Source organism: Arvicola amphibius, chromosome 2 (genome assembly GCF_903992535.2).
Source record: "Arvicola amphibius chromosome 2, mArvAmp1.2, whole genome shotgun sequence".
NCBI lineage: Eukaryota > Metazoa > Chordata > Mammalia > Rodentia > Cricetidae > Arvicola > Arvicola amphibius.
Window position 1 is genome coordinate 128,443,467 of NC_052048.2, and position 16,072 is coordinate 128,459,538.

The 16,072-nt window shown below is 39.6% G+C and overlaps 1 protein-coding gene across 1 annotated transcript in view; it reads right to left on the reverse strand.

The window, feature by feature from the left end:
• The window catches only part of Lclat1 (lysocardiolipin acyltransferase 1), an 89,411-nt gene that overhangs the window by 49,520 nt on the left and 23,819 nt on the right, over positions 1-16,072 (reverse strand). The window contains 4 exon segments of the mRNA XM_038320200.2: positions 417-533; positions 5,188-5,221; positions 5,223-5,264; positions 5,266-5,336. Of these exon segments, the coding sequence (XP_038176128.1) occupies positions 417-533; positions 5,188-5,221; positions 5,223-5,264; positions 5,266-5,336 (264 nt within the window).

Genomic DNA, 16,072 nt, shown 5'->3' on the forward strand with positions numbered 1-16,072 from the left:
CCACAAGACTACATCATATTAGTTATAATCACAGAATTTCAAAAATAATCATACACAGTTTTGGTTTTACCATCCCAATGTGATTTTGGACCGGTACCAAACATTCTTCAAAATCATGGTACTGAGATGTAAAGAAGCTTCGTTTTAGTGGATTGTACTGTGCATCTTAAAGCACATCAGACTCAGAGCCAGTGATGCCATTTAGAGAAAGAATGGACCTTCTCTTCCATGTTTCAAGGCCTTTCATGCTGGACACAAGCGGCTTCGTGGCAGGTAGCAGTTAGAGGAGGAAAGTGGCTGTGAGTCACAGGTCAGCATGGCCCTAATGTGCCTCACTAGAGGTCAGAGAGCTACACATAAAGCTCAGAAGAATGTGCCACATTGGGTTCAGAACACATTTTAAGAGCAGCACTAACCTTCCCTTAGACGGTCCCACCACAAAGTGAAGCCAGTAGTTCTTGGATGTAAGACATATTCATATTTTTGAAGTCCATTCTTCTCAGCAAAATCATTACTCCGAGTCTTGCTATTTTCTAAACAAAATAATAGACAAAATAAAAGTCATAACATTAAGGAAGATAGTTAGGTGTGGAAAAATATTAAGAATTTCTTGGATAAAAATAGCACTTATGACCAGGCATCACAAGCAAACCTTCAATCCCGGGGCTCAGGAGGCAGAGGCAGGCAGATCTTTAGGAGTTAAAGACCAGCTTAGTCTACATAGTACATTACAGCCCAGCCAGGACTAATAGTGAGAATGTGCCTGCCCCCAAAAAGACACTAACATATTACATTAACATATTACAGACAGCATACAAAGATGATGCAAACATTTTGAATATGTGTATGAGTGCTTTGCCTGAATATATGTTGCCAACATGTGCAATGCCCAAGAAGGCCAGAAGAGGACACCAGAGTCGGAAGAACTGGAGTTACAGAAGGATTTGAGCAGCCATGTGAGTGCCAGAAACCAAACCAGGTCCTCTACAAGAGTAGCAAATGCTCTTAACCACTGATCCATTTCTCCAGCCCCAAAATACAAACAGTTGCAATAATCCTTTACAAAGATCTCAATCTACTAGTATATATATGGATATATGTGAATATATGTTATGAACAGAACCTTAATAAGTTCCCTTACATTTATATCCCAAAGTTTAAAATCATTTAGAAGACTTCACAAAAGCCAATATGTAATGAAAATTGAGATATAAAAAAACAAAACAATAAGCTAAAATTTTCATTAAAGATAACTTTATGTGAGATGAGGATGTATTTCAGTGATAGAGCACTTGTCTACTATCATGCTAGGTTCAATCCCCAGCACCACTAATAATAATAAAATTCTTAAATAATAAAAGTTCAAATATAACATAAAAATGCTAGTAAAACTGAAAATTAACAAAAGACAAGGATTTAGACATCCAGAAGAAATAACCAGCAGTCAAATATATCAGATCACGTTTCTTTAACCCAGTAATTTAGGCTTCAAAGTAAAGTGAAATATCTGCCTTGCTCAAGCAGAATGACTAATATTACTAACCAAAACCACTGCACAACAAAACAGCACATGATTAGCACATCATGTACAAACATCTGAACATGGTTTGGCTGAATATAGTTACAGAGACAAGTATATGTTCCAATTGTTGGCAATAACTTTTTTTTCCCATTCCATGAGGTCACTTTACAAATTCCAAGAAGAACCAAACTCATTATTCAGCAAATACAATTGGAAAATAAAGTGCTCAAAAATTTGGCCTTGACTGGAGATCATGAAATATGTTCTGATGACAGCAGACGTTAAGGTCTGTACTTCAGCTCTATCTGGAAACCTATACACTAGTACAAGAAAAAATATCTACATAAACACAACGTCCCTAGGAGTAAGCTTATGACTGGTGACTTCTCCAGCCCACAGCAACCACAGGTGCACCCACAATATGAGATCCGGCAGACACTCTTACAGAAGTGTGTCAGTTCTCACAGAGGCACCGAGTCAAATGCTCACAGCTTCCCCAGCAGTTAAAGGAAAAGGCACTGGACATGAACGTCAGTAAGTTCTTCTCCACTAGTCTGTGAATATCCTGGGCACAGGGCTATAAAACAGCATGTCTGTTACAGCCAATTGATGGACTTTAGATGGGATTACAAGTACCAGAGTCACCAGAGAGATAAGCAGTTTGTTTTACAGTTGTTAGTGACTCTGGGGATTCTCAGGTATAACTGAATTCTGTTCCAGATATGAATACAAATACACACAACTTTAAAATGTACAGTCACACTGTAGGAAGTTGGAAATAATCAGACAAATTAGTGTGGCGATATTCCCTCCCCCTCCCTCCATCCAGCCCTTCCCAGGCCATCATTATTAGTAACTGCACTAGCATCCCATTTTCCAACCGCAGCCTCCTGTCAGCTCACTCCCTGCAACTTTCCCACTCCAGCACTGCCCCCACCCATACCCACAGGACTGCTAGCCACTCTCATCTTCTCAAGCCAACCGGGCATGTTCCAACCTCAGGCCTGTGCAGCTGTTATTCCATTACCCAGAAAGCCTTTTGTGCAGATACATCTTCTACCTTGTACATATGAATCCCTACTTAAACAGAAAACATAATAGAGATTTGGCCCTGACCACCTTGCGACTAGCACCCTGCTCCCTTCCTTTGCTATCTACCCACCCTGCTTTAGTTTCTACATAAACCTTACATCTGTACATATTATTAGCTTATTCCCCATTAACATATGCTCCAAGGAAGGGAATTAATTTGCTACAAAGTTTCAGACACTAAGATATTTACTAAAGAACTATGTAGAAGCCAGGCGGGTGGTGGCGCATGCCTTTAAATCCCAGCACTCGGGAGGCAGAGGCAGGCAGATCTCTGAGTTCGAGGCAGCCTGTCTACAAGAGCTAGTTCCAAGACAGGCTCTGAAAACTACAGAGAAACCCTGCCTCGAAAAAAAAAAAAAAAAAAAAAAAAAAGAAAAGAAAAGAAAAAAAAGAAACTATGTAGAAGAGTGTCAAATTGAATGTAATGTTGTTAAACCAAAAATAGTTTTTATTTCCAACTCAGGAAAATGGAACTCAAAATTATACCCTACCACTGTGACGGTTAATTCTGTGTAACCCTGACAAAGCAGCACCTGTCAGTTTCTAACTATCACCTTGTTACAACATAGACGCACTTGGAGACTCTTGAAATTATCCAGATCCATGATGTCAGGGGCACTACCACCCACTCTGAGTGGCATCATTTCCTGGAGAAGGGTTCTTGAACAATATAACAAGAAAGCTAGCTCCCAGCAAGCAGGCAAGGATGCATTATTCTCTTCCTATCTGACTGTGAGTGTGACTGGCTGTTTTGAAGTTCCTCCCCTGCATCCAGGCAGTGACAGACTGTGACTTGCAACTGTAAGCTGATGTAAACCCTTTTCTCTCCCGGAAGCTGCTTTCAACAAGTTTGGCTAATTTATCATAACAAGAGGAATAAAACTAGAAGAGGACAAACATTTACTTTTTCGAGGGTATTTTTTCAGGCAGGATTAATAGGTCAGTCAGTAGAATAATAAGGCCGATTACTCCACAATGCGATAGATCTCATATAAACCAAAGGTCTTAGAAACAAGGGTCTCCTTACTTTACATGCCTACAAGGAAGGTGACTTCCATGCAGGCACCTTTAGTCTTCAACTGCTCCTCCTTCCAGAGCTCAACTACGGGCCACGTCAACTACTCCCCTTAGAGCAAACCTTAATGTCTGCTCAAGCATATCACAAAACCTTTCTTTAGAGACCCCAAAACACAACATAAAACCTAAAGCCTCCACCCCAATCTTCTCAAAGGACAGACATGGGAAAGATCACAATATTGAGGAGAGAAACTGAAACAGACAAAAAAGAGCATGCATAATCTGTTTGACCAGTTTTAAGAGTTAAATAGGAGCGATGTGCACATACACATATTCCTAAGAATGTGTGTGTGCACGTGTGTACTTGTGCCAATAACAGTCCAAATGGACCAAACTTTCAAATGTGTGTTCATCCATGGGGCTGTGGGATTACAGCAACCTTGTGTCATACTTTTGGTGTTTTAAATTAACCAATATATACTTGCCCCCTTAACAAAAAGTTTATAACCAATTATAGTATATTTGAAGCCAGAATGTATATAAAGTCACAGTGAACACACTAATCTAAAACTATGCAAGCAACCTAGTTTCAGATTAAGTGAAATATAAATGTTGTAATAGGGTTTTTTTAAAAAATCCAAATTTAAAGGTAACTCTAATAATTAAAAAATACTTTTAAATTAAATGATTGAAATACTTTTGTTCGCCCATTAAAAAGAAAGGGAGGGAGGAAAGGAAGGAGGAGAAAGGGGGAGAGAGAGGAAAGGAGGGAGGGAAAGAGAAGAAGGGAGGGAGGAGAGAGGGAGGGAGGATGGAAGGAGGGAGGGAGAGAGGGAAGGGAGGGACGGAGGGAGAGAGGGAGGGAGGAAGGAGTTTACCCAATCAATAAAAATCATCTGTAGATGTTAGTTTTATAAAAATACTTTAATAGCTCCCCTGACCAGTCTACTTTCTCTATACAACAAACATGGCTTCTGCAAGCTGGCTCCTACAATGTAAGTATCATTTTAACTTACAGAAATAATCATGGTGGAGTGGTATACAGCTCAGTAGTAGTGGAGCACTTGCCTGGCCTGAGTGAGGTTGGGCCTTGAACTCAGAGATCCACCCTATCTATCTGCCTCTTGAAAGCTGGGGCTCAAGGTGTGCACCACTACCACCCAGCATAAAACTCCTATTTTACAAATGTCCTTTCTCTTTGGTCTTCCCCTCACCCCCCAGTACAGGAACTGGACCAGGGCCTCCTGGCAGTCTACCATTGAGCATAAACTCACGGCCATCACCTTACTGTTTATGTGTGAGACACTGACCTGAGTTGCTCTGGCTGGTTTTTAAACCTGTGATCTGCCCTGCATCAGTCTCATGAGTAGCTGGACCTTTAGGATGAACCTTTAGGATTATACCACCAGGTCTGGGTTGGGGTACCATTAACTGAGTGACCTTGGGTCATCCATTAATTTTGTTGATAGTCACATATCTCATGTTAGGATTAAAAGATTTAACTAGTGGTTTATAAGGTTTTAAAATTCTGTGATCCAAACCCCAGATGCCCTCACCTGTGAGGTCAGTTCCTTCTGGAAAGATGAGAAGTTTGGAGTGGTTCATGGATGTCACAAAAATAATCAATCATGTCTTTCAAAATGGCTCTTATCATCCTTCCACTTCCTATGAATGAAGATAAAAGCAGCAGTTTGCATGGCCCAGCCTAAAAAAAAAAAATTAACAAGCATTTGTATGAACTTCAAGAGCAAATTCACATTCTACTAAATATAACTTTCAAGTCCTCAATTTTTTACTATATTTACTATCATAAGCATTCTATAACATTATAAATTTAGCACTCATCTTGAATTAAACAGATAAAGCACACAGGTATTTTTTTATAGGAGTTTGGTTATCCTGGAGTTTATTAAAATTCTTAAAAATCTCCTTTAAAGTCACAACTTGCCATTATAATCTTAAGGTACTATTGTTTATCAAGTATAAAAAAGAACTTTCTCAGGGTCATGGAAGAATTCTCTAAATATTTTCTTTTCTGTACTCTCAAACTAAATGCAAATGTTATTTTCAACAGTATCACCAGATTTTATTTAAATGAAAAGGGAAACTCTATGAATGTTACCTAAGCACATCCCTTGAGCGTGTATGTGGTCACACTAGCTATCTCAGAGGTTTAGACCCACTTTACTTGCTGAAAAGGGCAGTCTTGGTAAACCCACCTGTGCTTCAAGATGCCTACCCAGCCTTCACACCAGCCTTCCCTGGCCATTCTTCCCATGGCCACAACCTCTTGAGCTTTTGTGGAGATGCCTGACTCAGGACAGCCTATGCCAGACTCTGAAGAAGCTCACTAAGGCTAATGAATAATTGGGCTACCACATAGTAACTCTCTAGGCCCAACTGAATGTCCCTTCTGTCCTTATATTTTACCTAGGAGCATTAAAAGTAAACTGTGAAGCAAAGGCAGTTAGGCAATAAAGACAGAATGATCAGCATATGTAGAAAGGCCAAAAGTTCTTGCTGCTGAGCCGAACAGAGTTCTTTCTGATTCCTAACAAAGCACTTTGGTCCTCAGTCTTGCCTGCCCATGTACAGGTTCATCTCCATGATGCCTTGAGAATCCTCCTCTCTGACTCTATCACAATAACCCACAACACTCATCTCAGCAGTAGGGATTGATGGTAATACCTTGCAACACGCAGTGCTGTTCTGAAATAAAGATATGCCATGGTTTACCTATCCCCTACTTCCTTATAAGTTAGGTTAAGACCAATCGAGAATCTCTTATCTCTATTAGACATCTAAGGGTAAGATTCCTAATATTCTTTATGTTTTTTCCTGCTATACTTCTTAGCGCTCCCCCTTCTCCACATTTTTCCGTCTTCAGTTGACATTAAGGATTTTTTGCCCCCTTCCTTGTTTTCCTAAACTCCAGGCTTTGCTAGAAACTCCGCCGTCCCATTTGATCTGTATACCATCTATAGAACTCAGCCGTCCCATTTGATCATGTATACCATCTATAGAACTCAAGCCGTCCCATTTGATATGTATACCATCTATAGAAACTCAAGCCGTCCCATTGATCATGTATACCATCTATAGAAACTCAGCCGTCCCATTTGATCATGTATACCATCTATAGAACTCAGCGCCGTCCCATTTGATCATGTATACCATCTATAGAAACCTCAGCCATCCCATTTGACATGTATACCATCTATAGAACTCAGCCGTCCCATTTGATCATGTATACCATCTATAGAACTCAGCCGTCCCATCAATTTGATCATGTATACCATCTATAGCTATTTTGGTCTAACAATGTCAGGGAACATAGGTGCCACCGGGACGTATGGCTGCCACAGGGACGGATTGCCCATAAAATGAAACAGGACTTCCTACCCCTTGGCAGACAGTATGCTGACCTCAGCTTGACGGCTTGGAAGCAGAACATTCCATTTCATTCCCTTGCTTTTTTACCCTTCTTTATTTGGTAAGTCTGTTGAACCACACAACTCCATCAACACTGAGTTCAATTATTAAGTTCCACCAACCACAAACAGCTCTTAATTCTACCACTGTGTAAACAGAAGACTCCAGTTTTAAATTTAAGTTTTAATTATTAAAAAGTAAAATGATGTCCAAACTGTATGCCTCTTACAACCACCCTTCTCACTGAATTTGTATGCTCACTCAGCTGCTCCAAAGACTCTTTACTTCTCTATCACATTCCTCAACATGACAGAAATATGTTTAATATTTGTGACTTGACCCCAAGCTTGCTGACCTCTTTGCTTGTTGCCCTTCTGTTAGTCCTTCCTTTTGAAAATTGTTTCATGTCCCCGCATTCCTGAAATGTATTTTTGGTTCTTAATTTGGAAGCTGGTTTGGCTAAAAATAGAATTTGAGGTTCCAAATCACTATTTCCTCAGCATTTCAAAGCATTCCCACAGCCCTCTGTCCTCAGTGCGGCCAGTGTGGCTAGCATCCAGGAAGAAACCAAACCCAAGCTCATCCATGAAATGCCCTACCAACCACTCCGCAGCTTTATGATTTTTCTCTTTTGTCCCAATAACTGAGCTTATTTCATCAGTCATATTTTTGTTTTTTAATATTTGCCAATGATTCTTTTCTATACAGGCTATTTAATGAAAAAATAGTGTAATTATAAAAATAATGTTTGGTGAATGCTAACAACATGTTTGGTATTAGTCTGAGCATTTATTTCATTAGTTCTTAAGACAACAATGAATCAGGTAACAGTTACTATCTAATGCACAGATGAGGCATTCTGAAATGCTTCTCGCTATATAGCCTAAGCCTGAGCTAGCCTCAAACTAACTTTGTAGCCTAGGCTGGCCTTAAACTCACAACAATCTGACCATTATACCTCTGTCTCCCAGCATGCTATCTATCCCTACTTTGCAAGCATCAAATGTTTTAAATCAGTGTGATGGGGCTGGAGAAATGGCTCGTGGTTAAGAGAACATACTGTTCCCTCAGAGGACCCAACTGTGGTTCTCAGCACCCATGTTGGATAGTTTCGCAACCCTTATACCTCAAGCTCCAAGAGTTCTGACACCTCTAGGTATCCACAGGCACCTACACTCATGAGCACATACCTACACACAGGGACACACACACATAACTTAAAAAATATTATTAATAAACCTTTATAAAAATACTGCAATGTATATTCTAAGCAGCTAGCCTCCAATATATACTTGAATTTCTCTACATATATTATGTATAATGTACAGGCTCAGAGAATTATTACTCATTACAAGTCCAACTGTATAAACCATTCCACTCTTTAAAGCTGTACAGTTTCTACGAATGCTTAATTATACCATGTTCACATTTGTAAAGAATGTTCTAGGGCTGGAAAGACAGCTCAGAAACTAGAGCCCTGGCGTTTCTGAGTTCAACCCCAGACCTCATGTGTTAGGAGAGATTTGTGCCTCAACAATGACATCCACATACATATAAATAAATATAAGAAAAAGAAAAAAACAGCTGCATCGCCCAACCTCTCTCCTCTCCTCCAAGAGACTTTTAGTCCTTCCCTGGAGCCTTTGCCATCTTCCCTTCCACCTACACAGCATCAGCACCAATCACCCTCAAGGACAAGTGAGAAACCCCTAGGCACTCTGTCCTACCACGGACCATAATCTATAATTTCACTTTGTTCTTCCTGACATTCCTTTGCTAGAAGAAACTATTCAATTGAATGTGGTTTTGTTCTGTTTTTTCCCTTTCTTGTGTATCCCTGGATGTCCTGGAGCTTCCTCTGTAGGACCTTAAAAACCCACCTGCTTCTATCTCTCAAGTGCTAGGATTAAAGGCGTGCACCACCTCCCTGGCTCAACTGAATGTACTGCTAACTCCGAGCATCACATTCTTCCTTAGTAAGTAAACTTGTGTGCCATTACTTTTTTCTCTCACTCATTTTAGTACAGATGCATACAATTAAGGAATCATAAAACATCTGTGCTACTCATCTATTACTCTCAGAATTGAACCATGGTGATAGCTTAGGCATTATCATCAATGTCTAATGCAATATGGTATCTTCTGTAGCACTATGAACAAGACAAGACCAGAAACCAAAGTAGCTAGACAACTGTTCCCTTCCATGGTATTTTCAATTCTGAAGAAGAACCAAGAAATGCTATCCAAGGCCTCTAATTAATTGAGAATAAATAATATAAGCAAGATGCAGACTGTAAGTGAAAAACACTATCACAAAGATCCCAAGAAACAGTAGTGACTGAGTGGGCACCTGTGTGCAACAGTAGCCATAGCAATAAATCCAGAAACTAGTTAACAAGCAGTCACAGTTCCCAGAATGTCAACCTCAGTCAAGACACTAGTGTCACATAGACAAAGGCAAGAGCCATCTTCCTGGAACTCCTCATGTAACAAATGGGTAATGTTCTCCACCCCTCTACTGAGAGAATCAGTTTCCACAAAGCCTCTGGCTTTTCAAATTTTCTTGAGTGGAGGCAGACCATTAATTTATGACCTTTTCCTTCAAGAATCCTGTTGCAGTATGACTGTGTATTAGGCTTTCACAGATGCTTGTTCTCAAAGAAAAGGCAAGACATAAAACACAAGCAAGCAAGTTAAATGATCTTCTACAGCAAACATTTTAAAAACACAATTCCCAAACTTGAAAGAAACCACAAAATTGAGAAGGAAAACAAACCAAAAGGGAAAAAAAAAAAAGAGCATGCATGGCTTATGGCTTATCCCACTGTCTTCGACAGAGTAGAGATTACCCTAGAAATAACCCCATCTCTTGGCAGACTCTATGCCACCCTTGTTTGAAATTGAGGAAATAAACATTCACTGATGGCATATGTTGGCAAGATGAGGCTTTTCATTTGTGGTAAAACTTAGTTCCATTCTAACATAGGTCAATAGTTTCTTTCATCCTTTAGATTGCCATTGATACATTTTCTAGATACTTGATCATCTATTTACAACTTATATCAAATTCTCAAGCTAAGTATACACTAGCTCTCCAAGACCCAGACTATGCTAGCAACTAGCAGAAGCACGACAAATCCCTCAGCATACCAACTCTGGAACTGCTGCATGTGTCACATTACAGACAGCAGGCAGCAGAGGTTGCTCCATAGCTAAGTTTAACACTGGAAAATTAACCTAGATTAATTTAGTAAACCAAAAGTAATAATAAAAGCCCTTAAAAGTAGAAGAGGTTGGGGTGGGGAAGGGGGCTTCAGTATCAAAATGGAAGGGTAAAGACTCAACTTGTCACTGCTGTCTTTGAAGATCAAAGAAGGGGCTACCAGCCAAGGAATGTGTGTATCTAAATACTGGGAAAGGCAAGAAACAGCTCGTACAGAGAGCATATACAAAAGGATGTAGAGCCAGGCAGGGTGGTACACCACTTTAACTGCAGCACTCAGGAAGCAAATGGATCTCTCTGAGTTTGAGGCCAGCCTGATCTATACAATGAGACCGTGTCAGAGAAGGAGGGTAGGGGAGTCTTAGAACATCAGACTAAAGGAAAGAAGAAGAACAAGAAGAGTATATCAATTTCCAACATCCAGAGCTAAAAAGCTTTCAGTAATAAAATAATGATAGCACCTAGACAATAAAATCAAATAATAAACAAATATGATGAGCATGGATTGTCACTGATGAATTTAGCACAGTACTGGTGAATATACAGAATCTAGCATAATGAATATAGCACCATGGCAGTAGGAAAACCTGGCTGACACCACAACCTTATCACTCAAGTGATTAAGATAAATGTCACCAACGACAGAGCACCTGCCACCGAGGAACCTCTCTGGTAGGAGACTGGCACTTCACCTCTGGTATTTTACTCCCCACATGCTTGACCACACCATCTAATGCAGTAAAACTCAAAATGAGGAGATCCTACGCAGAAGCACCATGGAAAGCAAGTGCATAATGACATGAAGTGGAACAAGAATGACTAAAGGAAAGGCGGTTCCCCAGAGAGATGTAGGACAGAGAAGAACGACATTAAGAGACAGACTGGCAAAGCCACACGTGTTCACGGTCAGTGCCTTACATAGTGCCACTCTCACTTTCCCTTGAATGGCCTTGCTGCTCGAGACCGGAGAAATGGGGACAACCCTTTACCAATCTTTCTATTTGCCAATAGACTAAAATTATTCCATATACGGCTTCTTATTTCACAACATTTATTTGTTGATGCAAATTTCTGTTTGATTAAAAAATATATAGCAAATATGTTTTTAACAACTACTTTCCATCTAATATCAAAGCTCCTAAACATTTTACTTAGAAGTCATATGAACTAAATTAATTTCAAGAGTTAAAGAGTTACCAAGTAACAACATTTTTTAAAAGATTTTTTTAAATTTATTTAATTTTATTTTATGAGTACTGGTGTTTTGTCTGTGTGAGGGCGTCAGATCCCTCTGGAGTTAGACAGTTGTGAGCTGCCATGCAGGCTAATGACAATTAAACCCGGGTCCTCTGAAAGAGCAGCCAGTGCTCTTAACCATTGAGCCATCACTCCAGCACCAATGTTTTGTGGGGGTTTTTTATTTGTTTTGTTTTGTTTTTTAGAGAGGGTTTCTCTGTGCGGCCCTGGCTGTCCTGGAACTCACTCTATAGTCCAGACTGGCCTTGAGCTCAGAGATCTTCCTGCCTGTGCCTCTCAATGCTAGGATTAAAGTTGTGCACCACTACCACGCAGATGAAATATCTGATTTTAAACATACAGAAAATATTTTCTATAAGATTTATAAGAAACAAAATATGGCAGTGCCAATCTTTTTTTTAATGACACAGGCTTATAATAAATATAACAGCTAATCTATCCCAGCACTAAAAAATGTAATGACAGTTTACACATACCTTAGTAACAAGAAAAAGGATAATTGAAAACATTGGTCAAATTATCTATTGAAATTCAGGTTAACAACTGTCAGGTACACTGAGTCAATTTTGTGGGTTTTTTTTAACTATTACTGCAAAGTTGTCATTGCATTGTTTATGTCTCACCAATAAACACAAGGCAGATGAAAAGCCTTAAGGTTCACCCAAATAATTCCTTTACACTCTCTCTTAAAATGACTACTACAAAAGCACACTTTATAATTTTAGAATATAATTACAAATTTGGGGAAAGGGACTCCGATTCTCAGCAGACCTAAGGATGCTAATTATGCTTGTTGTTGCTCTCACACGCCTCACCTGGGCGATGTACACCTGCCTGAGGGATCAGCTCAGAGCATCCACAGGATATCCTAGTTAAGGAATGGAGTGCAGTAAATTTAGTAAAGGCTTGACTAGATAACCCTAAAGCCATGGCTCTGAATCAAGGAAACTTGTCACCTTTCACAGTTTTTATAAAACTCTGAAAATAAGACAAGCAGTTAACCCACCAACGAGCATTTCCCAGCGTGGAGAAGTGGTGGGAAGCAGGTTATCCACGATATTTATGGCTATCAGGAACAGGAGAGTCAGCAACCAGTCTAGATCTAAACAAGCTAGGCTGGAATCTCCGCATAAGTAAGTCTGGCCCCAAGGCTGGCTCGGGCCCAGGATGTCACATCCTAGCTACCATATACCCTCCTCTGTGTGTGTGGACCTCACTACTCTTTCTTGTCTTGTGGTTTTCCTTTCTGTTCCCCACCACATGAAGCCACTTGTTTGATGTCCAATATACTGTTTTAGCAGGCTTGGCTGGTCTGCGTTTAAGCCATAAATTCAAAGTTATCAGCTGGGCATGGTGGACACTGTAACCCAAGTTTCAAAGAAACTGGAATTTGAAGTGTTGCAAATGTATGGAAACCTTGTGCTCTTGGCTGTCCTGGTCTGGAGTGGCATCTTTGAGAGGACATGGGAAGGAAAATCTCAGGATAAGAAATGTTTCTGCTTTTGCTGGGGACCCTTGGGACTATTTCCAAGGCCTTGTGAGTAGATCAGTATTTTCTCCATGTCTTCTGGGGAGCAGGTCTCTGGTGGATCTGGAAGCTGTTAAGTCCCTCACGGCTTGTCTGTTATGCCCTCAGTTGTCATTTAAGTGTTACCTTTGAAATATTTAAAGTCACACTTTGTTTTCAGAAGGACTCCAAGTACTAGCTGAGTGTGTTTTATCCTAAATGCCTGGCACCACAAGTGTTTTATTTTGTGTATTTTTAAAAAGTATTTTCATACACATAATGCAACCCATGTCTACTAAATACAAATTCACTGACTTTACCTTATACTCGGAGCCTGAAGTAATTTTAAACAACAGTTTTATTAGCTGTGCACAATTCGACAGTCACGAACCACGTGAGGTCAGAGGTGGATGTCTGTACACACAGCGACAGTCACAAACCACGTGGATGTTTTGGTGTAGTATCATGTCAGCATTAAAAACTTTGAGACTTGTGAGCATTTCAAATGTCAGCTCATCTGATGAGGGTACTCGGCCTGATGTAGGCTTGAGAGGACCTTTACCCACTTTCTCCTCAATCACATCCCCAGCGCCACTGTTTCCTAGTGCTGGTTCTCTTCGCCTCCCTTGTAAGTACTATGAAAATTCTTGTTACTATGCTTCCTCATGTGATTCTCTTTTTCCTCTATGTTCTTCTCTAATTCAATGTATTCTCACATTTCATCATACTTTCCAGTCAATTATCATTCTTTGTATTTCTCATTCAAAGAATTTTATTCAAATGCTTGCATCATAATATTTGATCCACTTTATAGTGTTAGGGATTTTTCTGCTTCTGTTCTATACATATTTACAACAAATAAGACTGAAACTAATTTAAAATATCCCGTTTTAAAAAAAATAGCTAAAATAACTCTCTCAACTAAGTTAGTTGAGCATCCCTATCTGTAGATATTAATTTTGTATGTAAGAGCTCATAAACACTCTCGGCACAGTGACATGGTATGATATCAACACAGAAAAATCAGGAACTTTCTTACGTACAAATGACAAACATACTAAGAAAGAAATGATCCCACTCACAATAAACACAAAAAATTAAGAAATCTTGGACTAAAGCTAACTAAGAAAGTGAAAAAAAAATCTCTAAATGTAAAGTATAAAACACAGAAAAAAACACTAGCAGTTTGAAAAGCCACCCCATGCTCATGGATCAGAAAAAAAATATTTGTGAAAACAGCTATCTTGCCAAAAGCGATCTACAGATAAATGCATTCTCCATCTATATTCCAGCATTATTTTTCATAGAAATAAGAGGAGTGGGTCTTTAAATTCATATGAAAGCATGAAACACCCCAGATACCCAAAGCAATCCTGAGCAGAAAGAATGATACCGGAGGGATCCTCTGCCTTAAGTTATACTACCGAGCCACAGCAACAAAAGCAGCATGGCACTGGCACAAAGACAAACGTGCAGCCGTGGGATAGAATAGAAGACCCAGAGATAAGCTCACACAGCTAAGCCACTTAATTTTTGACAAATATGCCAAAATACACACTGGAGAAAAGACAGTCTCTTCAACAAAAAAATTGTGTCTACAATCAGAAGAAAGAACTGAGATCTTTATCTTCCACCTGCACAAACATAGACTCCAAAAGGAAAGACCTCAACTGAAGAGCCAGAACTCTGAAACTGTCAAAGGAAAAGCAGAGGGAATGCTTAAGATGCAGGCCTAGGCAGCCACTTTCTCAACAGGACTACAGCCCCTCACAAAATAGGGGTGACAGTCAACAGACAGGAAAGGAATCACGAAATGAAAGAGTTGTAAGCGACACAGCTGAGTGAGTGAAGAAATCCTCATGAGCTCCTCATCTTACGGGGAGAATGTACAAAACACACAAACGGCCCTATTAGCTAAACAAGGAAGCAGATAATTCAGTTTTTAAAAATAAGCTACGAACTGAACACAGTTCTTAAAAACAGCAAGACAAATGGCTAACAAATGTTTGAAAATGTATTCAATATCCTTATTCATCAAATAAATGGAAATGAAAACTACTTTGAGAATCCATGTTACTCCGGCTGGAAAGGTTGTTACTGAGAGGCGAGGGACAACAGATGCTGGTGAGGACAGACCTCAGTCTTCACTTGCGGGCATGTCATCTGGGGTAGTCACCACATAGATCAGTGTGAATGTTTCTAAAAAGCTAAAAACAGGCTTCCAAAGACCTAGGCACAAACCTACAGGACTCCATATCCCACCATAGAGACTTACGTATCCATGTTCATTGATGTTTTATTCATAAAAGCAAGAAGATAGAATCAGTACAGATGTTCATCAATTGTTGAATGGGCAGAGAAACTGTGTGGTTATATACACAACAGAATTCTATTCAGCCATAAAGAAAAATGAAATTATGAAATAGCATGAAAATGGAGTTAGAAAATTATGTATTAAATGAGGTAACTTAAGGTCAAAGACACAAACACCACAGCTCTCATACACAAACTTAACTTTTATTTTATGTACATATGCATTTTTGAAGAAGTCAGCACATGTGAAATCCAGGAAAGTAAGATTCTTTAAAGAGAGGTAGTTGTGTAGCAAAATGCATGTGATTTAAAAGCAGGGATAGAAAAAGCAAAAGATAAAAAGAAAAATGGGTGGGAGGCAGGAAGAACTGGGAAGAGGTGGTCAGCGGGAAGGGTCAACCAATACTAATGAGGAATTCTGGTACTCAATAAGCTAATCAAAACATTTTTCTTTAAATGTTTGAAATGAAAATACCCTGTGTGGGTATTATAAATCAGCACCCTGAAGCTACATGTTTTTAAACAAAAATCCCAAGGCAAGGAATTATCTCCCTATGAGATTTTCAGTCTGTCGGTGAGACCCCTAAAGCCCCGAAACAATGCAGACAAATGTCACACAATTGGTTCTTCTCCAGAACCAGATGAAAAAAATCCTATTGCTAAAGATGCCATATACATTGACCACAGGACACAGAGAAGTCAATCTGGA